General features: G+C 41.2%; 2 protein-coding genes across 6 annotated transcripts in view; one reads left to right on the top strand and one right to left on the bottom strand.

Annotated features, from left to right (window-relative positions):
* RPS6KB1 (ribosomal protein S6 kinase B1) overlaps positions 1 to 22,245 on the bottom strand; it is a 40,459-nt gene extending 18,214 nt beyond the window's left edge. The window contains exons 1-5 of one of the 3 annotated variants that reach the window (XM_075561495.1): positions 22,009 to 22,245; positions 10,667 to 10,716; positions 8,955 to 9,075; positions 7,766 to 7,834; positions 3,683 to 3,830 (exon numbers count right to left, since the gene is read on the bottom strand). In XM_075561495.1, the coding sequence (XP_075417610.1) occupies positions 3,683 to 3,830; positions 7,766 to 7,834; positions 8,955 to 9,075; positions 10,667 to 10,716; positions 22,009 to 22,149 (529 nt within the window). In that variant the 5' untranslated portion in view covers positions 22,150 to 22,245. Of the gene's footprint in view, positions 1 to 3,682; positions 3,831 to 7,765; positions 7,835 to 8,954; positions 9,076 to 10,666; positions 10,717 to 21,390; positions 21,489 to 22,008 lie in introns of those variants that run through there. The other 2 variants (XM_075561494.1, XM_075561496.1) reach the window with 2 other exon arrangements.
* A 308-nt stretch (positions 22,246 to 22,553) lies between these two features.
* TUBD1 (tubulin delta 1) overlaps positions 22,554 to 24,196 on the top strand; it is a 30,947-nt gene continuing 29,304 nt past the window's right edge. The window contains exons 1-2 of one of the 3 annotated variants that reach the window (XM_075561499.1): positions 22,554 to 22,663; positions 23,481 to 23,687. In XM_075561499.1, the coding sequence (XP_075417614.1) occupies positions 23,516 to 23,687 (172 nt within the window). In that variant the 5' untranslated portion in view covers positions 22,554 to 22,663; positions 23,481 to 23,515. Of the gene's footprint in view, positions 22,668 to 23,480; positions 23,688 to 24,196 lie in introns of all 3 variants that reach the window. The other 2 variants (XM_075561502.1, XM_075561501.1) reach the window with 2 other exon arrangements.

Here is a 24,196-nt window from a genome sequence, read left to right on the forward strand (position 1 = left end):
AAGAGTTGTATGAGCCCCAATAAATTGTTAAAAAAAAATTAGCAAATCCGGGAAAGTGGGACCAGACTTCAACCCAGTGCTGCAAGGTGTGAATGCAATATCCCGGTGTGGAGTAGGGAACCAGTGGAGAGGTCTGGGAGGCTGGCCCCAGCACCAAAAATTAAGTGGATTCCTGCCCCTCCCCCAAGAAGAATTTGTTTCAAAGGACGACATTGATTCTGCAGCTCCGGGAGAGGGACATATCTGACCAGAGCAGACGGGAGCAGATGAAGGGGGAGGAGGAGAGAGTGGAGCACATCCTGGTCGACCAGGCCGTGAGGATGATGTTCCTGAGTAGAGCAGCCAGTCCACAGAGAGAACAACATGGCTGGCCCCACCATGAGACATGATGCCCCTCAGTGACTAAGGGCGCTACAGGGGACAGCACCGGAGACACAGAGTGGGAATTGCACCTGACCTGATCCCACCACACCAAGGCACAGCACTGGGGGAGTGCAGCGGAACAGCAAGGGAATGGAGTGGCAAGGTCCCCAGGGAATGCTGAAAGTGGACTTTGGGGCCAGGGCGTGGTGCCCCAACAGACTGGACTGGAAAACACTCCTAAGGGCCAACAAACGATCCTTGAACTAACTACAAGCTTTTCTTTCATGATGTGTTTTGTTTTGTTCTTTGTCAGTGGTTTGTTGTTGTTGTTTTGTTATCTGGTTGTATACTGTTGCTTTGTTTTCCTCTGTCTTGTTTTCGTGCATGTTATTGCCTCCACAGGTCTGTATGAATAGGACAGGCTGGATGAACTATCTGGAGGAAAAACAATGGGACCAACAGTTCCAGGGGAACTTAGGATAGGGGGAGGTGAGGGGGTAAGGAAGTGGTATCAACAAACACAGGGACAAGGGAACAACATGGGACCCAAAATGGTAGAGAGGGGTGAGCTGCAGGCCTGGTGGGGAATGATCAAGGGGAAGGTTGCGTAGAGAAGAGGTATAGCTGTAGCCCAGGTGGGGATGGAGCATGGTAGTAGGACAGGAGGAAAGTCAAGGGAGATGGAGGAAAGAGCTAGGAGTCAAGGGGCATTTATGGAGGTCTAGACAAAGACATGTACACGCAAATATATATATATATATATGATGGGGAAATAGATCTATGTGTCTACATTTATAGGTTTAGTATTAAGGTGGCGGAAGGACCTTGGGCCTCTACTCAAGCACTCCCTCAATGCACGAATACTTTCTTTTATTAAATTGGCACTCTACGATGCTCACCCTCCCGACACAACTGCTGAAGCCAAAGCGGGTGAACATGTAAATGTGGTGAAGAAAGCTGATGGTGCCCGGCTACCAAAAGAGATAGTGTCTGGGGTCTTAAAGGCTTGAAGATAAACAAGCGGCCATCTAGTTCAGAAGCAACAAAGCCCACATGGAAGAACACACCAGCCTTTGTGATCGCGTGGTCCTAAAGGGATCAGTTATCAGACATCAAAGAACAAAAAATCATATCATTGGCTGCACACCTCCATGACATGATCGCTGAAGACAAATGCGTGCAATAAAGCCCACATGGAAGAAGCACACCAGCCTGTGCGATCACGAGGTGCCAAAGGGACCAGGTAAAAGCCATCATGCAAAAAAAAAAAAAAAAAAAGAATATATATATATATATATATATATATATATACACACACATATACCATAGTGAATGAAGGGGGAAGTGCAGAGTGGAGACCCAAGGCCCATTTGTCGGCCACTGGAGATCCCCTCATAGAGGGGTTTAGGAGAGGAGATGGGTCAGTCAGGGTGTGATGTAGTACCGAGGAAGAACACAGCTTTCCCCCAGATCCTGGATGCTTCCTCCTCCCAACTACCATAATCCGAATTCTACCTTGCAGGACTGGATAGGGCAGAGGTTGTACACTGGTGCATATGGGAGCTGGAGGAACAGGGAATCCAGGGTGGACGATACCTTCAGGACCAGGGGTGTGAGGGGCGATGCTGGGAGAGTGGAGTGTGAGTGGGTTGGAAAAGGGGAACTGATTACAAGGATCCACATGTGACCTCCTCCCTGGGAGAAAGGGGGGAAGGGAGACTCTGGACAGGGCAAGATATGACAAAATAACAATCTATAAATTATCAAGGGCTCATGAGGGAGGGGGGAGCGGGGAGGGAGGGAGGGGGAAAAAAGAGGACCTGATGCAGAGGGCTTAAGTGAAGAGCAAATGCTTTGAAAATGATTATGGCAAAGAATGTACAGATGTGCTTTATACAATTGATGTATGTATATGTATGGATTGTGATGAGTTGTATGAGCCTCTAATAAAATGTTTTTTAAAAAATCTGCAAACCCCCATATTCTGTATTTTCCAGAGCTATAACGATAGTGGATGAGACAAGAAATCTGATGGCAGCCTTGTAAAAAGCAGATCCAAACCCACTGCCAACCTGATCCACAGCAACTATATACAGGGCTTCTGAGACTCTAAGTCTTTCTCTTTTTCCAGTAATTTCACTGGCAAATAATTCACATAGCACACAATTCAACAGTTCAATCACACGAAGAAGAGCTGTAAAATCATCACAAGATGTTTTAGAACATTTTCTTCATTCTTGTCCTCATCGTCTTATTGTTCCCCATTTCTGGAGACCTTGAGACTTTATAAGAGCAGGCAGCCTCCTCTTTCTCCTGAAGAGCATCTCATGGGCTTGAACCACTGACCATGTGTTGGCAATTCAATGCATACTCAACACAACATCAAAATAATGAAAATAAGAAATAATGTGAAATTTTATAAATCTACAATAATATAAATAAACCAATGTAAATATAAATTACTTTTTTTAATGGAGGAAAGGGGGAAGCATGAGAGAATAAGAAAAAAATCACTTGTAGTGCCGGAGGAGCCAGAGGATGAGGACCATAGGGTGGCCCCGAGCCCTGGCCTACCACCCCTGCTTCTCTGTCCCCCAGTGACCCCAACGCAGCCGACCAGTAGAAGGACACAAATGAGGACAAGTGGTTTTTATACAAAGTATCTCTATCAGATTCTTCTACACTGTACAGAGTGAGGCATGCGCCCCATCTACTGTCTTTTCTATTGACCCCCAGCTTGCCATCTGTGCAAGAACGCCGCCCCCTTTCCACCATCATCCCAAACTCCAAGACAACTTGCTTTGTTTCCTCTTAGGAAAGAAAAAAAAGACACCGGAATCTATAACTGGTAGAGAACAACTGGGGCCCTAGGAGGTCGCAAGCATTGGCGAATGTGAGTAATCCCCAAGGTAAAGTGCATGCCACACCAGTATGGCTACATTAACCAAACAGTCCAACCTAAAGATCCAATTGCAAAAACATTTATATCTTATCACTCTCAAAGACTTTCCATTTCAGAGTAGGAAAGAATTCTCTGATGGCTTTATTTGAATTATCTTATCTTAGTCTCCATACAGTCAATCTGATGACTGTGCATCAATTATTTATTTTGTTCAGTGATTGTGGTAAGATTAAGACAACATTTTACAGATAAAAATCTTCAAATTTCCATTATATTTGCCTGTAAATAGAAACCTTTGGTTACATGCAATTTCTTGAAAGAGTAATTTTGTAACATTGGGAAAGGGAATTTTTCTTACTGGAAAAAATCGTTTTATTTTGACCCAGTTTCTGGAGGACGCACAATGTGTATACTGACCGCTGAGATACTCGAGGATGAGGTAGAGTTTCCCACCAGTCTGAAAGGCATAAATTAAATCCACGATGAAGGGATGTTTCACTTCCTCCAGAATATTCCTTTCTGCTTTCGTATGAGCTGTATCTTTAGCATTTCTTACTATCATTGCCTGAAGGAAAAGAGATGATCTATGAGAACAAAATCGTAGGCATTTTTCATTCTACAGTAACTGGAAAAATCTATGTTGTGCTTTTCTCACCAATATCACACTACTCATCATAGTTCCTACAATAGAGCGAGACAGGAGTGGTGGAAGATGTGCATTTCTGATACACATCCACACTCTGGATTTTTTGAAAAGAGCATTTGAATGCATGTTTTTACAAATCTGTAAGTTGATCGGGTTTACTCCTATAGTCACTAAGAGTGTTTACTCTGCTCCAGGCTCCGTGCCACGAGAGCGGAACTAGAAGGAGCGGCCTCAGGGCCGCGTCACTGGAGGGAAGCACCTGCTGCTCTGGGTGAGAGGAGAGCATCTCCTCTGCAAGAAGTCTTCCTAGGGACTGGGACAGCTAAGCTGCACCTTGAAAGGTTGTGAATAGGAAAGTTGGGGAGTAAAAAGGCATCCTAGTGCAGGAGTCATTAACAGACACGTATGGTTAGAAGTAGTAGTAGATTCGGTTGGAGAATTAGGCTGAGGGGAGGAAATGGAAAGCCTGGGCATCTAGGCAACGGTACACAACCTTAGCGTAGAGGCAAAGAGTAACGTGGAGGTGAGTGATAGTGAATAACCTTTGGTTTTAAGACAGAGTTCTGGTAGCAGTGTGGAGTTTTAGGGAGGCAATAAGATCTGTTTAGAGGCTAGTAAAGCAAGCCAAGAATAATTAAGAAAATGAAGGTAGGAAAAAATGAAAGGGTATTAAGTACAACATTAACATTTGCTGACTAACCCTGGTTTCTACTTCATTAATAAGATAATGCACCATTCAATAACAGAAAATGGAAAAGAAGGGGGGGAAAAGAGGGGGAAATGGTGCATTGTTTTGAACAAGCTAAGTTTAAGTATTAGGCTTAAATCCACAAGGTCAGCAGTTTGAAACCACCAGCTACTCCAAGGGATAAAGACGGGCTTTCGTTGCAGTCTTGGACGCTCCCTGGGGTGGTACTACCCTGTCTATGGGGTGGCTATGAGTCAGCAGCAACTTGATGGCAGTGAGTTTTTGCTTCTTGAAGTTTACGTTTAAAGACATTATCCCGGTGGGTAAAGTTCAAATACTATGAAAAAGCATAAATACAAGTTTATCAGCTGCAACTTTATTTGTAAGGGAGCCCTGGTGACATAGTGGTTGCAGGTTGAGCTGCAATCTGAAAGGTCAGCAGCCCCAAAGCACCAGCCTCTCGGCTGGAGAAAGACAGGCTTTCTACTCCCGTCAAGAGTCACAGTCTCGGACACTCACAGGGCGGGTTCCACCCTGTCCTCTGGGGTCGCCGTGAGGCAGAGAGTTATTTCTAAGAGGTAATACTGCACACACAATCCTGATCTTCGTACACAGGGCATTGGAATGGACTGTATGGAATACTTACATACTCCATAAGGAAGTTGTAAAAAGAATGCAGAAGAGCTCTATGAACACAAGGCGAAAGAGCTTGTACAACACAGCAATATATGTAGTATGCTACCTTATTTCTAGCAAAGGGAAAATAGAAACATATAGTATCTATTTCTTTCTGTAAAAATAGACACAAAAAAACCAACACTGATAAAGTGAAAGTATAGGAAAGGGAATGGAATTTCTAAGCACGCTTTTGTAGTGAAGTCTCAAGGGTTTTATCATCTATTTTCTTGGTTAAGGGAAGTACTACTAATGTGATTTAAAAATAAAAATAGCAATTTGACTTTTGAACCATGGTAATATTTTATATAAATTATTTATTAGTTCAATAAGGATGGGGGAGAGAAATAAAACTGAATGTAACAAAAATGTTAACTTAATTGTATGTGACACTGATAATTTTACCACAAAAGGATAAAATGGATATTTAAGTTAACTTCAGACTGAGGACCTTTAGTGGCCTATATATAAATATAAAAAGAATGAGAAAGAAATCTTGAATCATGCAAAATAAATATGTAGCTGATAAAAGTACCGGCATTGTAATTCCTAAACTAGATGCATGTATTATAAAACTAAGCAAATAAATAAATTAATTATGTCACCACGGTTTTCACTGTGAAAAACTGTAGACATAAATATGGAATGAGGGTAGAGGAAGAACAACATGGCGGAACTGATCTGGATTTGGGATGTCAATCTGAATCCATGACTAAATCCTAGGAAACCCTGGCGATGGCTACAGAAGGCACCAAGAGTGGTGGCACCTTAAGTCCCATTCGCCACCAAAAAGGAGCCAAGGTCCCTTGGAAGGGTGGCTAATTTTGAGCTAACATGTAAGGTAAACCTGGCGCATTCTATTACACCACAAAGTAAAACCAAGCTCACTGCCGTGGAGTCAAAGCCGACGCACAGCGATGCTGTAGGACAGAGCGGCACTGTCCTGGTGAGTTTCCAAGACTGTAATTCCTTAAGGGACTCAAAAGCACCGTCTTCCTCCCAACCACAAAATAAGTAAACTTAAACCTACGTATTCATACCAGCTCTTTAAAAAAAAATCACATTTAAAAGGGGAGTATGAAAAGTTCTTTTACAAAGAATGCCACAAATATAGAAAAGTGCTAAACACAGAAATAGCTCCGTCTTTTGACTCCTATATAGAGAGCTAGTTTGGGAAACCCACAGGGGCAGTTCTACCCTCTCTTATAATGTCACTATGAGTCTGAACCAGCTCAATGGCAGTGAGTTGGATGGATTTTTAAATGGTGATACAGATTATACAAGGAAAAATGGATAATAAAACCACTGGGTGAAATATTACTATGGGATAGGAGACTCAGAGTTTTAAAATATCATTCCACAGATGACATTAATTGTAAAGGGGAAAAACATAACTGTATAATGGAGAAATTTGATAGACAACATCATAACCAGGTGATTGAATTAACCTTACCAAAGAGTGAGCTATATGGACATAAAAAGGCTCGTGAGTCCAAGCACTAAGATAACAATGGCAACTACTAGGAGATTTGAAAAGCTGTTTGAAGTTGTGGCGTGCAAAAATGATGGTCTAACAGATCTGATATGTAGCTCACATACGCTAAAGCGCAATGAAAGTGCAAAAAAACAAACAAGTGAAGGCACCTATGTGAGCTTAAATTTAAATGTTGAAAGTTTTCATTTTAAAAAAGAACCACCTCCACACTAAAGAACCTTCTACCAAACAATTGGCCTAAACTTTTTTTAAAAGTCAGTATCATGAAAGACAAAAGGCAGCTGGAATTGTGCTAGAGATGGAAATTAAATGGCCTGAGATGTATAATCTGTGATTGAATGATGGAAATTAAAAAACAAAGCAGCTGCAGAGGAGATCCTGCAACAAGTGCGTAAGTTTAAATACGAAAAACGTATTTAGAAGACAATATGTCATCTCGATGCAGTGTGCCTACAGTCACCAGTCCAGATGGGAACCAAAGGATAAAAGATCTCTAAAGGAATGCCACGAGGAAAATAATAATTTGCAAAGTAACTGATAAATTAATAAAGTCTGACCAATGAACACTTTACTATAAGGTGTTTCACAGAGATGTTGAAAAATATGGGAAGACAATAGAACATTCCAATAAAGCTAGGCAAAATGGGGGAATAGGGAGAAGGGAAGAGTAAAAGAGACTAAAATTTTTTACTATCATAAGAAATCAATACATAATTGTAAAATTGCTGTGTGAAGAGCTAGCAGTATATGCTTCATACTTAAGGATGGAGACCTGAACACAGAGTTTAATAAGTTTCTTCAGAAGAGAATTAAAGTGCTGTTCCTTCTCTCACCAAGAAAATTAAAACAAAAAGGCACAAAAATACCTCACATTCTAAGAGGAATTACAATTGTGCTACAAGCACACTTTTTGACAAGAGAACTTTTAGGTCAAGAAACTGACTTTACAGCAATTAAGGGTATACTGTGGGGAAAAGGGGGGGGGCGGCGAATCACCTTTTTAAGCACCTTCATGGCAAATATTTTCCCAGTATTTGCTCCTGTTACTTTTCGTACTTGAAAAACCTGGATAAAAAAATAGAAGTGTTTGACTAAGCATTATTGAAAGCCACAATATGCCAGTCACATTCCCTGAATACCTATTTTTAGGGAATGAATGGTCCATCAGTTCATATTTCTATAAAACCACCATGAAGGCGTGTGTGCAAAAAACGATCAGCTAAGAGAGCAGGAAGATTTAGTAGTGCAAGTTCCACTTTCCTGTTTGCCTTGCTGCCCTCTGGCGGCAAACTCAGGGTAATGAACGGTGAATGATGCACTACAATCTGGGTTTCCACAGGCATAATACCAAACCTAGAAATTATATTTCAGAAAATTCTCCCAGGTATGCCACTACTACTGTGCCACATAGAGCCACTTGATAATAGCTGAATGGAATTACTGTTACCTGGTCCATAAGAATGAATGATCGCAATACACTTTGATCCAACAGCAAAACACTCGTGGTTCAAAGTGAGGTGCTAAACATTCAGAATGATTGCAACGTATTAAAACATGCCTTTGAACCTTAAGTATAGATAGCATGCTCCGCGAGAATTAACACCACACAAATAGTTCTTTTATTTTTTTACATAAATAGATTTTAAACACATTCCTAACCAAGTTGTTACCCATATTTTATCTTTTGGTAGAAAATGTCTAGGTATAAATTTTCTTGGAACGAACACACAAGTGTGATCCTAACCTTGAGCAGATCTATAAAACTAGGAATACTTCCCCCGTTTTCTCTATTGCTCCAGATACTGTAAATCAAAGAAAATCACTTCAAATTAAGCCTTCAATAAAAGGTAATAACTTAATGGACCATGTCTCCAGAAAGTAAGAAATGTTGTTTATTTTTCAAAAGATAATATGTATATATTTAACCAGTAACAGATTTTGCCTGACACAATGGCCTATTTTTTATCCATTAAATATTTACTAGGGCTTATTATGTGCCAGGCTTTACTATGTATGTGGTGGTCAAAAAGAGAGAAAAAAACAATGCTTCTGCACATCCTTCAAATCACACTCGCCTTTGCTACTCGTGGCTAACAAGGACACTGAAGAAGACTGCTGGAATTAGGTTGCACAACTCAACTACCCCACACAGACAACAGCTCTCCTGTCGAAGACTACTTCCTACCTTTCCATATCCCCCTTTACCAAGTACTCGAAGTAGCTCAAAACATTCTGGTCTGATTTTTTCTGGCCCTCTGTTCACACTAGTTTCTGAGATTTCAAATTTCTCACAATGTTCCAGGCCACTGGGGAGAAAAGCAAAACCAAAAGTAAATGTTCAGAAATGTTAAATTATCTTCAGCATATTCTTACAAAGAGAAGAAAAATGCAATCCAATACAATAAAATTAAAAAGTACATGACAACAAGTGTCTATTGATGCTCTAAGACAAATCATGCTTCAATGATGCAGGAGGTTAAGACTGAGGTGACCTGATGACTGCTCACATATTTGCTTGTTCACAGAAGGTATTATCAATTGTTTATTTTACTTTAAAAAATATCATTTTACTGGGGGCCCTTGCAGCTATTATAACATTCCATACATCAATTGTATGCAGCATATTTGTACATATGTTGCCATCATCATTTCCAAAACATTTTCTTTCTACTTGAGCCCTTGGTATAAGCTCCTCTGTTTTCCCCTGCTCTCCCCCAACCCTCCCACTCTGTTGAATCCTTGATCAATTATATATTGTTATTATTCTTTCGTATCTTACACTGTCCGTTGTCTCCCTTTACCCACATTTCTGTTACTCATCCCTTTGGGGGTGGGGGGTATCAATTGTTTATTCTCATAAGCATCAAATATCTCCAAACTAGAACAAGCTAATTAAGGTGACAACGAAAAAAAGCCTGCTAGTTATTACAATTTAGTTCATTCTAAAATGTTTACGAGGTTGTGTAGTATCCATCCTCATTTGGTCATATAAGCAGAAAATCTGGATGCTTTCTAAAGATGTTCAATTGTTTCAAATCTTTGTGCTACAAAAACTCTTGCTAATAAAACATCCATATGTATTAATTTTATTTTAAAATGGCAAGAGATGATAATTTTGTCTGTCATTTAAATGTTCTCAATATGAATGATTTTCTCAATCTCCACTCATCCCAAGGCCCCAAGCATCCGTGAGGTTGGAGTAGACAGTACCGAATGGAACTTGCCTAAAAAGAACTAACACTAAGTGACTCTTGGTTTCAATTTCATATCAAAAGCAAAACAAGAAGCATTTGATTTTTGAGGGTTTTAACACTTTTTAGTAAGAAAAGGTTAGAAATGTAGCTCTTCACATTGCCGTGATTGCTGGCTGCCGCTGAGGGCGTAGGCTCTCCACTCTAACAGGGCTGAACCGCAGCGAGAGATCTGTAGTCTTTCTTTCTGCTGGGTGATTTCCCAGTAGATCACTAGGTCTTTCTTCTTAGACTGTCTCAGTCCGAGACCCGTTCAACCTTACAGCAACATGTAAGTCTCCACTGGCAGCGGTGTAGGGGCTACATTTGAGGGGCACTGGCAGAGATTCGAACCCAGGTCTTCCTCCTGGATGGAGAGAACTCTATCTCTAAACTACCACTCTCCCCAGCTCTCTACAAGATCCCTAACTCAGATCCTTTTCTGTATATTCTGAATTTGAATGCCTAGCCTTTCTAAAAATCAATACAAGATCTCAAACTCTACATATGTTACTATACTGATCAGAATTAATAAACACAATAAAATAATAAATATGACTGGGTATTTTAAGAAAAGTTATTGGAGTTACAGGAGAATTATGAACTAAAGCTGATATAACTTCCTTAAAGAAAGAACACAGTGAAAAATCTTTTTATATAAACTTACAGTTCATATGATCCAACTCCCCCATGATCCATGCTTTCATTTAACTGACCCTGAAAAATACATTAAAGTTTTAAAAATCAATAGTTTCAGAACACATAAAGTTTAATGTTTTGCCCCTAGCTAACAGGGAACAAATGAATTAAACTAGTTTAAAATTCTCTATGCTTCAATAGCAGGCAAATATGGTAACGAAAAAAAGTAAGGTACACAAACCACAGGATGACAACTGAGCTACAGATGCTAGGCAATAATGGGCTATATGCAAAGCCAAGAGATTCTCCCATCACAAATTACATTTATCTACCTTAAACTATGGATTTTTGTGCATTCCAAAACTAAAGGCACTACTACGCTAAAGGCAATTACTAAACCTAATGATTTACATAAAATGCTATTTTAATATGCTTCTAATATAGAGACCAACAAAATGCTCTGGGTGAAATCTAAAGTGACTACAATCAGTCCAAGATATTATATGTATGGTGTGGCCAATGGAGGCAAAATAATCAAAAGGAGCTTGCTAGCTAAGGATGGAATAAATGAGTTTATGAATTAATTAACATTTTATGTACTGGCACTGGGCAATCAAAAAATAAAGATAATTTTCCATTTACAAAGAACCCCATCAAAAAGAATAACAGGAATACATTTGGAACTTTAAGATCTGCATTCTTAAAACACTAAAATTTAAATTTATGTAAAAATATTCCATGTTACTAGATTCAAAACACCCAAACCAAACCAAACCAAACCCCTGCCATCAAGTCAATTCTAAGTAAGAAAGTAGGCCGACACTAGCGTTTCCAGGCCTGTAAATCTTCATGAGAGCAGATTGCTACATCTTGGAGCAGCTGGCTAGTTCAAACCACCAACTTTGTGCTGGCAGCTGAGAACTGTATTTCACCACCAAGATCAGAAGACTTACTATTGTTAAGATGGCAATACGACACAAATTGGTATAGAGGTTCAATACAATCTCTCAAAATCCCAGGTTCCTTTCTTTCAGAAAGTGGCATGCTGATCCTGAAATTCATATAAATATAACAACGAAACCAAAACAATCTTGAAAAAAAGAGCAGAGCTAAAGAAGTCATATTTCTCAATGTCAAAATTAACAACAAAGCTACAAATGGACAGTGTGGCACTGGCTTAAGGGCAGACTATAGATCAACAGAATTAAAAAGCCAGAAAAAACCTTGTATTTCAGAAAACTGATTTTGGACAAAGATACCAAGATAATTAACTGGGGGAAAAAAAGATAGTTTCTTCAAGAAATAGTAGTGGGACAATTAGATATCCACATACAAAAAGTATAAACTCCTACTTCACAATAGATATAAAAATCCAAAAATGCATTAGACCTAAATGTAAGAATTAAAACCATAAAACTCTTATAGGAAAACACAGTATCTTCATGACCTTTGGGGTAGACCATGATTTCTTAGACACAATACCAAACGAGGGTTGAAAGAAACAGTGGCTAAATGACACTTAATCAAAATAGAGCTTTTCCACTTCAGAAGACAGCATTAAGTAAGGCTAAAGACAGGTGGCACCCGGAGAGTATGGCCCTTCCTCGCCCTTCAGGCCTGGAACTGAACTCACTCCCACTGGCACACTTTTGGGCCAACATTAAATAGGTATATGAGATGGCAGCAGTAACACTAAGGAGCTATGCACTCCTTAGAATCATCAACTCCTTAGAAGAATCAGCCATCTGAGGTCAAATGGGCAGAAGGCGCCGAGGACAACGTTCAGAAAGCAGGAAGGGCTGAGAAAGCAGAGGAGTGGGATGAGTGTTGCTACACTGTAGGGACTGCGCCTAAAACATGAAACTAGAGGAACCTGCAGAGACAGCAGCTAGAATGAGAGTTCTGGCCCCTACTGGATTAGCTCCTAACAAATGGTCTGAGGAAAAGCGAACAAACATGCACCTAATGGTGTATAGGGAGAAAGCCGTGTCCTTCTACACCTGCAAGAAAGAGCAGTCTCAGAAACCCGCGGGGGCAGTTCAACCCTGTCCTATGGAGTCACTGTGAGTTAGAATCAAGTTGATGGCAGTGAAAGAGATGGAGAATTGGGTATGAATTGTTGAAAAGAAATCAGATTTGCTCTATAAATCTTCACTCATTCACACTTAAAGCTAAAAACAATTAACAGACAGAGCAACAAAGTCCCCAGGGAAGACCAAAAATAGACTCTGGGGCCAGGGCTTGGCACCCCATCAGACTAGACAGGAAAACACTCCTAAAGGCCAACAAACAGTCTTTGAACTAACTACAAACTTTCCTTTTTTGTTGTTGAGTTGTCTTTTTGTTTTGTTTTGTCATTGGCTTTTTGTTGTTGTTTTCTTTTATTTTCTTTTGTTGCTCTGTCTTGTTTTTGTGTATGTTATTATCTCGGCAGGTCTAACTAAAATAGGCTGGATGAACAATTTGGAGGAGAAAACAACAAGACTGACAATTCCAGGGGATATGGAAGGGGGGCAGTGGGGGTTAAGGAAGTGGTGCTAACAAACCCAGGGACAAGGGAACAACAAGTGATCCAAATCAGTGGTGAAAAGGGTGTGGGAAGCCTGGTAGGGCGTGATCAAAGGTAATGTAACCAAGAATTACTGAATCCCAAATGAAGGCTGAGCATGATAGTGGGACAAGAGGAAAGTAAAAGAAAATAGAGGACAAAGCTAGGAGGCAAAGGACATTTATAGAGGTCTAAATAAAGGTGTGTACATATGTAAATGTATTTATATATGAGGATAGGGAAATAGATCTATGTGTACATATTTATAGGTTTAGTATTAAGGTAGCAGATGGACACTGGGTCTCCACTCATGTACTCCCTCAATGCAAAAATATTTTGTTCTATTAAACTGGCATTCTATGATGCTCACCTTCCCAACACAATCTCTGAAGACAAAGCGGGTGCATAAGCAAATGTGGTGAAGAAAGCTGATGGTGCCCGGCTATCAAAGGATATAGCGTCTGGAGTCTTAAAGGCTTGAAGGTAAACAAGCGGCTATCTATCTCTGAAGCAACAAAGCCCACATGGGAGAAGCAAACCATCCTGTGTGATTAAGAGGTGGCGAAGGGATCGGTTATCAGGCATCAAAGAACGAAAAATCATATTGTGTGCTCACCTCCATGATACGATCGATCACTGAAGACAAATGGGTATATAAGCAAATGTGGTGAAGAAAGCTGATGGTGCCCGGCTATCAAAGGATATAGCATCTGGGGTCTTAAAGGCCTGAAGGTAAACAAGCAGCCATCTAGCTCAGAAGCCACAAAGCCCACATGGGAGAAGCACACCAGCCTGTGTGACCATGAGGTATCAAAGAGATGAGGTATTCAGGCCATCAAAGAACAAAAAATCATATCATTGTGAATGAGGGGGAGTGTGGAGTGGTGACCCAAAGCCCATCTGTAGACAACTGGACATACCCTTACAGAAGGGTCACGGGGAGGAGAGGAGCCAGTCAGGGTGCAGTGTAGCAACAATGAAACATACAACTTTCCTCTAGTTCCTAAATGCTTCCTCCCTCCCCAACTCCTACTATCATGATCCTAATTCTACCTTACAAATCTGGCTAGACCAGAGAATGTACACTGGTACAGACAGGAACTGGAAACACAGGGAATCCAGGACAGATGATCCCTTCAGGACCAGTGGTGAGAGTGGGGTAGAAAGGGAGAACCAATTATAGGAAGCTACATATAACCCCCACCCTGGGGGATGGACAACAGAAAAATGTGTGAAGGGAGATGTCAGACAGTGCAAGATATGACAAAATAACTTATAAATTATCAAGGGTTCATGAGGGTGAGGGGAGTGGGGAGGGAGGGGGAAAAATGAGCTGATGCCAGGGGCGTTAATGGAGAGCAAATGTTTTTAGAATGAGGGTAACGAATATACAAATGTGCTTTATACAACTGATGTATGTATGGTTTGTGGTAAGAGTTTTAAAATGATTTAAAAACCCACTATTTAAAATGATTTAAAAACCCACTATTACTCACTAATAAATATTCCATCTTTTAAAAACTGGGTAAAGAAACAGACATTACAAAAAAACAACAAAAGAAAAAAGAAACAGACATTACCTCAAAAAATATATACAAATGGCCCAAAAGTCCATGAAATAAATGTCCAATACTGTTTCTGGTCATTAGGGAAATGCAAACTACAATGACCCTAAAACACCACTTCATCCCCACTAGGATGGCTATAATCATTAACAAATTTGGTGAAGATGTGGCCAAAGTAGCATCTTCATACCCTGCTGGTAGGAATGTAAAATGACTATCACTTTGTTTCTAAAAAGGTTAGTTGACCATATCAGATCTACCCAAGATAAATGAAAAAAAAATTTTCCAAATACTTAGACATGAGTGCTTACAGCAGCAATATTCATAATATAAAAATGCAGCAACAACCCATATAAAACCCACTAGTGAATAGATCAACAAAATGTGGCATTTCTAAAAAGGAATGAAGGACTGATGCATGCTACCACATGGGTAATCCTCTGAAACACCAGGCTCAGTGAGAAAAGTACGACACAAAAGGTCACATCACATGATTCCACTTCGGTGGAATGTCCAGAAATGGCACATCTAGAGAGAGAGGGAAGGGGAAGGGGTTACTAAGGATAAGAGAGAATGAGAAGCAACTGCAAATGAGCTCAAGGTTTCTTTTTAGGGTGCATTCCAAAATTAAGTCGTAGTAATAACTGAAAACTGAATTGTTAAAGAAAAAATACTTGACAGCAGAAATTCAGTTATTAACATTACTATATAGCTTTAAAACAAATATTCTTGGCTATAGTCTAGTTATGACTCCTTTCAGTTTGTTATTGCTGCTGTGTGTCATCAAACTGATTCCAACTCACAGCGACCCCAAGTGACAGGGCAGAGGTGCCTCATAGGGTGTCCCTGCTGTAATCTTTTAGGCGGCAGACTGTCATGGAGCTGGTGGATGGATTCAAACAGGAAGGCTTCTGGCTCATAACCAAGCACTGAACCCTTGGGCCATCAGAGCCCCTTCTTTAAGTTTACATGAAAAGGCTATTACTTAACCTGAATTCTAACAAACTACATGAATGTTTAAAACAATGGGGATCGAGATTTTTAGATAATTCAAGACATTTATTTAAGTGAACACATCTTTCTTCAAAAACACAGTCAAGATACAATAAAAACTGAAATAAAAAGCAAACAGAACTACTTACAGAATCATTTAGTCTTAAATTGCTCATGATGTAACAAGTTCAAATGATGTCTAACCCCAAAGTTATGTTTCATGATTGGAGTGAATGAAGCCCAGATGGGGCAGTAGAGCGGGAAAAGCGATTCTTACAGGTTTAACTTTATACAGTTGTGTGTGTGTATGAGAGGGAGGGAAGGAAGGAGGGGGGGAGGGAGGGAAGGAGGGAGAGGAGAGAGAGAGAATATACACAGAGTAGGGGCTGGGGGGGGGTGTCTGGTGAGTGATTTTTTTGTCTCTGTTGCTCCATATAATCTCCTATGATAGCTTCATTTTAAATAAAGCTGACATTAAATAATTGTTTCTTCTATCATTTAGTTTTACCTAATGCTAAATTAAAGACCACAGAGTAGTTTTAACAGCGAACCATGGCTTTGAAGCCACCTCACAAAATAGACCCTGTGGCTGTTTCACTTCCGGAGCTGGCCAGGCCTGCATTACCACCTGCATCTGTGCTGAGAACTTCCTCCCGTTAGCTTGTGGAGCAGAAGCATTGGCCGCACAATTCTTTTCTGCTACTCGGTGTTCTCTTTTAAAACTCTCACGCCAGCAGCATCAAGCTAACACAACGCACAACCATCACTCTCTCACAAGAAACGCCTCAGCCATTTTCCTGCCACAGTGAAAGGATCATAATCTACCTAATTTTATGTTTCAATTATGTGTGCGCACGCCATTATAATCAACAAAGTTAAATCCTGCTTACTTTAGGTACTATATAAGATACACTGCTTCAAATAGCCTACCTGAAAGACTACAAGTTTTAAATAAAATGTATATAGATTCAAGTTAATATGCATGAAGTCCCTTCGAAAAAGATCAACTTCATAAAATTTAAAATAATTTATTCCAATATGGGTGAAGTTTCCTTTATGCAGCTATTCATTAAATCATTCATTCACTTGGCTGACTGTTCACAACTGTTTCCTAGCCCCACCCCCGGAAATGTTTCCTTAATTCTGAAGAATTGGGAGAAACCTTGGATAATAATAGGTTACTATTCAACCTGAAAAATTAGACAAAAAACATAGGGAGCAGTGAGATTAGGTTAATGAAGGAAGTGCAGTTCACTAAAAGGGGGCGTGAGGCATGTGGTCCAATTTGAAGAATCTAGTAGCTCGCAACACAAGGAATCCAGGACAGATAAACCCTTCAGGACCAATAATGAGAGTAACAATACCAGGAGGGGAAGGGGAAGGTGTGGGGAAAAGGGGGGAACCAATCACAATGATCTACAGATAAATCCCTCCCACGGGAACAGACAACAGAAATGTGGGTGAAGGGAAACAGCAATCGGTGTAAGACATGAAAAAATATATATAAACTATCAAGGGTTCATGAGGGAGGGAAGGTGGGCAAGAGGGGGAAATGAGCTGATATCAAGGGCTCAAGTAGAAAGAAAATGCTTTGAAAATGATGATGCAACAGATGTACAAATGTGCTTGACACAAAAAAAAATTTAAAAAAATTAAAAAAATGTGCTTGACACAACGGATGGATGAATGGATTGTGATACGAGCTGTAACAGCCCCCAATAAAATGATTTAAAAAAGAATATAGTCAATGTCACTGAATTGTACATGCTGAAATTGTTGAATCAGTGTGGGTCATGCTATGTATCTTCTCAACAACAACCAAAGTTTAAAAAGAGTTGCTTTATTAAGTATCACAAGTACTGATAGAGATGTTTTTGTTATTTTTCAAAATCATAAATCATTTTATACTACATTTAGCCCAAAGGACTAAAAATGTTAATACCTCTTTGCACAATAAAAATATCATGTCCCAATCGAACTTATACAGTGAACCTGTCAATGCTCCACATTTTGAGTTCATTTTTATTGAATACAAGTTTTCTACTACTTTGATAACACTCTGCCTCCACAGAAAGCTCTTAAGAGCAGTTTCCAACACTGTCACTATTTCATTAAATTCTCTGGAGGAAAACTTTCCCTCAGCTTCAATGCACTGCCGCATCGCCACCGCAGCTCGTCAATAAGGATTCACTCGGTATAACATACCTAGAAAGACATACATTTCTAAATAGGTCTATAATACTTTTTGGTAAAAAATAAAAACAAGGGAAAAGAATGTATGGATGTGCTTTATACAATTGATGTATGTATATGTATGGATTGTGATAAGAATTGTATGGGCCCCTAATAAAATGTAAAAAAAAAAAGAGTGAGAAGTTTCTACTAAAAAAAAAAACCAAAAAACAAACTATAGTTGTAAAAACATAGTATAGCATGTGGAATTCCATTTACTATTACATTTCCTTTAAAATGTTTTAAAACATTGCCCACAGATGATCACCACCACTTAGAATCAACGTAAAGGCATTTAACAACAGCGAGCCTGCATGAAGGCAAGTCTGAATCACTGGTTCCGTGGTTCTCAGTACTGCTGACACGAATGCTGTGAACTGCTTAATATGCTAGGGTGTTTTGAGAATGCTTGATCTTGCACAATCATTATTTTAAAGAAAAAGTGTTGGTGACATTAAGCACCTTAAGAAAATAGGGCCTCCAAAAACCTACCCCACGGCCATCAAGTTAATTCCAACTCACTGCAACCTGAGAGGCCAGGGGAGAGCTGAGGTGGGGACCTTTATGGAAGTGGACTGCCACACGGCTGAGTAGCTGGCGACTTCCAAGCACCAACCTTTCAGGTAGAGTGGAGCACTTAACCAGAGAGCCACTAACACTTTCACCCACTTTTGTCACACCACAGACCAGCACATTATGATCAAGACTAATACAATGAAAGTGTACAGTGAAGCTTGCTGAACTGAGGCAGAAGACACGACCATCAGACATGCAATCTTGGGCAACCAGCTCTTTGGCCTATGCCTCATTTTTCGTACTATGAAACCAAATGGTTAGGTTACTTTGAGAGCAAAAGAGAAAGCCCACTTCCAACAAGTGGATTCCGACTCAAAGTGGCCCTACAAAATGGAACAGAACTACTCCTTGGGATTCCCAATCCTGAATTTTTATAAGAGCAGGGAGCCTCATCTTTCTCCTTCAGAGAGACTGGGGGGTTTGAACCACTCACCTTGTTATTAGCAACCCATTAAGCCACAGGTTATGCTTATGTATGCCATTTTTAAAGTTGTGAAATAAAACAACAGTTATAGAAGCCACAGATGTCCAGGAAATAGATTTTCCAAGGAGCTAAATTTTTATTTTTATTTTTTTATTTTTTGCTTTATTTTTTTTTCTCAGATTAAAAAAAATTTTTTTTTAATTTAAAGTTAGCAAGATGTCAACAAATCTCCATGGCTTGCACCCTCATCCCAACCCAACCTTATCTATTTAAGGTACACACCCCAAAGCAACAACTTTAACTCCCAAAGCATGTATTTTGCTGAGGGCCCTCCTCAAGACTCTTAGGTGGAGCAAATGCTTAAAAAGCCAGGCTGCTAACCAAAAGGTGGAATTTCCAGACCACTTGGAGATTTCTGAAAGATTTGGTTTCAAAAACTTAGCTACTGAAAACCCTTTGGAGCACAGTTCTACACTGACCCTCACCATCATCTCCCCATGTGTAAGAATTGATGTGGCACCAACTGTTTGGTTGGTTCTGTCCCCAAAGTTCCTCTTCCCAGGCTAGTTACCACACATTCTTTTCTCTTTCCTATCTCCACCAATTTCTGGAGCCACCTCTTCCACATCCTTTCAAAATCCTTGTAACCAGCAAAAAAAAAACCAAGAGAAGGCCATTATAGGGCTTATCTACTATGCTGAGCCACCTCCCACGGGGGTCCCAGTTCTTAACTAGATTCTTACTACAGAGTGCTTCAAAGGAGGGCGGGCCTGCCTGTATTCCAGATGGTCTTATCACTTTAACTGCTGCAGATATAAGGTACCCTACCCTTATCTAGTTTTCTCCTTGGTCCTAAATCAATGCCATGTGGAGCTTCTACAACTAATGAGATTAAGAGGCATATAATGAAAGTTGGGGCAAGAAAAATTGAAAGACGATAAATTACCAGTTTTACGAAAGCAATCCCATACTTGTTTCAAATAGTTATTCAGTGTACCAGTGTTGATTTGATAACTGCCATTCCATACTCAGATGTATCAGGTTAAAAAGCACATACCTCATTACTCATTCCAAAATTTTGATTTATGACTCATTTGGTTATTATTTTGGCGATCTTCAGTTTCTTTAAGGTCTTTATAGTGAACCCTTGAACAACTGGAGGTTAGAGGAACCGACCTGGCACAGGTGAAAATCTGCATTTAACTTCTGACTCTTCAAAAAGGTAACTAGTCCTGGCCTACTATTAATGGAAACCGTGATGACAGCAAAAGCAGTCCGATTAACACATATTTCACATGTTACATGAGGGGACTTCAAAAGCTCAAACTTTTTTTCTATATGGGGCTCACATAAGAGCTGCATTTTCGATACAACAAGACAAAAAGGGTTTTGTGCCTGCTGGTGTGTAGCTGCAGGGAGAGCTTCATGAATTTCCTTTTCTCGTTTTATAATGATCCTCCCGTTACAGATTCATTTAGCTCAAAACGACTGCCAGCCACAGCTGTAGTCTGTGGTACATGCCAAGGAAGGCAGCTTTTCGTGTAATCTCATGATCTTTCTCTGCTTCTTGGGAGCACTTCCGGCATGACTTTGGCACTTCATATAGGTACTAAGGTGTCAACTGAGGTTGACCGGATTGCCATAAATGTGCTGAAAAACACCCTAGAACAATTAAAGAGACAAATTGCTCATACAGAAGTGATTAGTATTACATGACATTTGAAAAAAATGTGAAAGTAGAGCCATGCAGTTAAACCCGTGTTGTTCAAGGGTCAAGTGTATAGAGTGCTGAAATCACTGTTTCATCTTTTAACAAACAGGATGCAATTTATTGCCAGAGGGGCAAATTGTGGGTGAGGAAAGAGGGAAAATCCCTTTTGTAGTTAGAGGATGCACAGGACAGTCATTAACCCATGTACTCATTAGACAATGAAACTTAAAACCTAAATTACCATGGGTCATCACTGGTGAACATTAGCCCTGGCTCAGCAATATAGTTTGACAACATGGTTTTTGAACTTGAGGCGCAATTTTTGCCTTTTCAATCAAACAGCTTGAAAAAAGGAATGCTATTTCATAAGTAATTATAACAAACTTTTGAGACAGTAAAAAGTAAAACCAAGCTATGCATTAGGCAAAAACAATTCTATATTTAGCATCCTAAATTACAGCAAGGAAAGCCCTCACACCACCGTTCACAAGTCTCAATTCAAGCAATTTATTTTTGGCAAGCCAAATCACAGCTGTCAACAGTGGGTCTTTTTCACCCCCGAAATGACACAAATTATTCGGAAAAAGACAGACATCTTCATCTAGGAGAAGTGAATTGCAAACGCCGTGTGTCGTTACAAATGCTTTTTATTAAAAAGTCACACGGAAGGGGGTTCAAAAAAAAAAAAAGCAAACAAACAAACCCTGGAAGATGCAGCAGAGCCCCCTTGCTCCCGAAATAAAACTCCTGGTGGCTGTAACTGCAGCGGCAGCGCTACTCCCGACAGAAGTTTTCAGCTGTCACTTCTAACAGCTGAGCGCTTCCTAGGAGAGAAGCGACAGGCCGAGAAGAGAGGTGGTTGTGGGAGGTCTGAGGATGTAATACTTGAAATTTTACACTCCCAGGGAAACCCTGGCGCACTTCACCTGCACTTACGGGGGCACCTAACCAGCGCAGCCTCCCTCCCCCAACACGCGCTCACACCACCCGTCCCCCTCCCCCCGCCCGTCCACTCAATCCAGCAGCTCCAGGAATGACCACGCGTCTTCCCTCCTTGCCTCCACGAACAGATGGCCCGGGGCTGCGCTCCTCTGGGGTAGGGGGGCGCGACCTGCACCTGCGAACCCCGCAGCGACCTCATCCCTAAGGCCAGGTCTGCCGCGCCCGGCCCCCGGCCCCAGGCTGCGCGGGGCGCCCCAGCCCCTCCTGGAGACTACTCGCGCCCCTCTAGGTCTCCACGCTCTCGGACACGCCCGGCTTCCTGGGCCCTCGCCGCCGCCCCAGCCCTGTCACCTCCACCCCCCCGGGACCTGGGCCTCACCCCCTCCTCCAGCTCATCCTCAGAGCCCGCGTCCTCTGGCTGGTCCAGGTCTATGTCAAACACGCCAGCCATGTCCTCAGCTTCCCGGTCTCGGACGTCCGGCGCTGAGTCAAAGCCGTCCCGCCTCCGGCGTCGCCTCATGGGCCCGGACCCGCCGCAACCAGCGCCGCCGCCGCCGCCATAACCGGCTGCTTCGGCTCAGTGCGACTGCGCCCCGGGCCCGGACTGGCTCTTCCAGCGCCGCGCCAGAGCATGCGTACAGCGGCCCGTGAAGCCCGAGGGTGGGCAACACGCATGCGCAGAGCCCCGGCCGGGCTAGGTGCGGGCAGGCGTCTGCGCAGAGCGCCCGCCGGAGCCGGCGCGGGGGCGGGGTCATGCGCACTGTGGGCCCGGCGCGCTGCTGGACAGGGAGCATGCGTGCCATGTGTGAACTCGCTCAATTGAAATTGAACATGCGCAATTAACCTTTTTGAATAAGAAGAAATGCACGTACACGCCCCCACCACCCCACCCACTCCCCAAACTTGGTTTGCAGAACATGCGCATTCGCTCTCGATCGTTGGTTTTTTTATAACCCTTGAAGGGGAGCATGCGCAGAGTGAGAAGGTTGGCCCTATGAAGTGGACGAGGACAAATTCCTAGAACGGGGCTGTCAGTGAGTGGGTTTGTTTTAAAGAGGGGCTCTTGGGGCCGATGGGAATGCGAGAACCTTAGTCTGGTGGCCTTGGGAAGTCAATTTACCTTCCAGAATCTTTATCTGTAAAAAGCAGATGATAATACCTACTATATGGGGTTCTTTGGAAATCTAAGATACAGAGCCTGGCTCACAAACCCCGCTCATTTTCAGTGTTATAAAAAAATGTCCTTTGCGTTATTAAAAATAATACACAGAGATCTAGTCTGATGTTTCAACTGGTCTTCTAGTTTTTCCAAGCTCCATCTCTCTTCCTGCCCTACTGGAGCTAAATGCAAAGTGTTCCTGTAGTTACCAGACCAAAAAGAAGGCTGGTGAAGGAAAAATTGTTATTTGAGAGATGGAAACTTACTGGTAATTAAACACAGTATTGCTGAGGGAAAGTATGTGATCGAGGTGTCGATGCAGTGTGAACAGTGCTTTACCAATACCTTCGATCAGCATTTATTAGTTTACTTTTTAAATGCATGCTGAAAAAAATATTGGATGTGAAACAGATTGAGGAAGATGTGTCTGAGTGTATCTGGATGTGATAAATCCCAAGATAATAAAGAAAAAGAGCGCTTCCTTTAATCGCTGGTGAATAGCATAGCTCTTTCACCTACATATATGTATATATAAATACTTGGCACATATATATACATAGCATGTATATATGGCATTTAAAAATATTTTATTGAAGTGTAAGGTACCTGCAGAGCATTTCGTTTGCATTTTGTTTTTCTCACTTGTTCTTTTGGCATTGCAGCATCTCCAAGCTTATATTTTTCTCTTGCAGGTTGCTTATTTCTTGGTGGGACTTTGTGGCTCAGCATGTCAATACTAACAGTGCAACTGGGTCAGTGCGGCAATCAGATTGGTTTCGAAGTGTTTGATGCTTTATTTAGTGATTCATACTGTTCACAGGGTCTCTGCTCTAAGAAAGAGAATGAGGCATATCAAGCATCTTGCAAAGAAAGATTCTTCAGTGAGGAGAGAAATGGAGGTATGTGTTCTCTCTAAGTTATTGGTTTACTACAGGTGGCCAACCTCATTAAGGCCCCGCCCTTCACTTGGTGTTTGAACCCATCTCTCCCCACCTTTCTAGGGACCTAACTTTGCTCTCTCCCATTTGTTCTCTCCCTAACATGCGCTTTCTCACCCATGGCATCTTTCCTTCAGCACATGTGCATGATCATCTCTCAACCATCTAAAACAGAACAAAACCAACACAATTTTTATCTCTGGATTAAAATGTTCTTCTTAACTTCTTGCCTTCTCATCCAAGTGATTCCATCTGAATCGTCTTCCATCCTCACTTGTGTAGTTCTCTCTGGGCAGTTTCACTCACTCTTAACACTTACTAACTCTGAACTCTGAACTCTCCAGTGTGGGTCTCTTGCAACCTGTGGGTCGATAAGTAGACATCATTACATGTGTTTCCCAGATACCTCAAACCATGGCTTAGCACCAATTCTTCCCAGTTCAGTCACGGCTGATGAAGCGAAACACACA

Source organism: Tenrec ecaudatus, chromosome 10 (assembly GCF_050624435.1).
Source record: "Tenrec ecaudatus isolate mTenEca1 chromosome 10, mTenEca1.hap1, whole genome shotgun sequence".
NCBI lineage: Eukaryota > Metazoa > Chordata > Mammalia > Afrosoricida > Tenrecidae > Tenrec > Tenrec ecaudatus.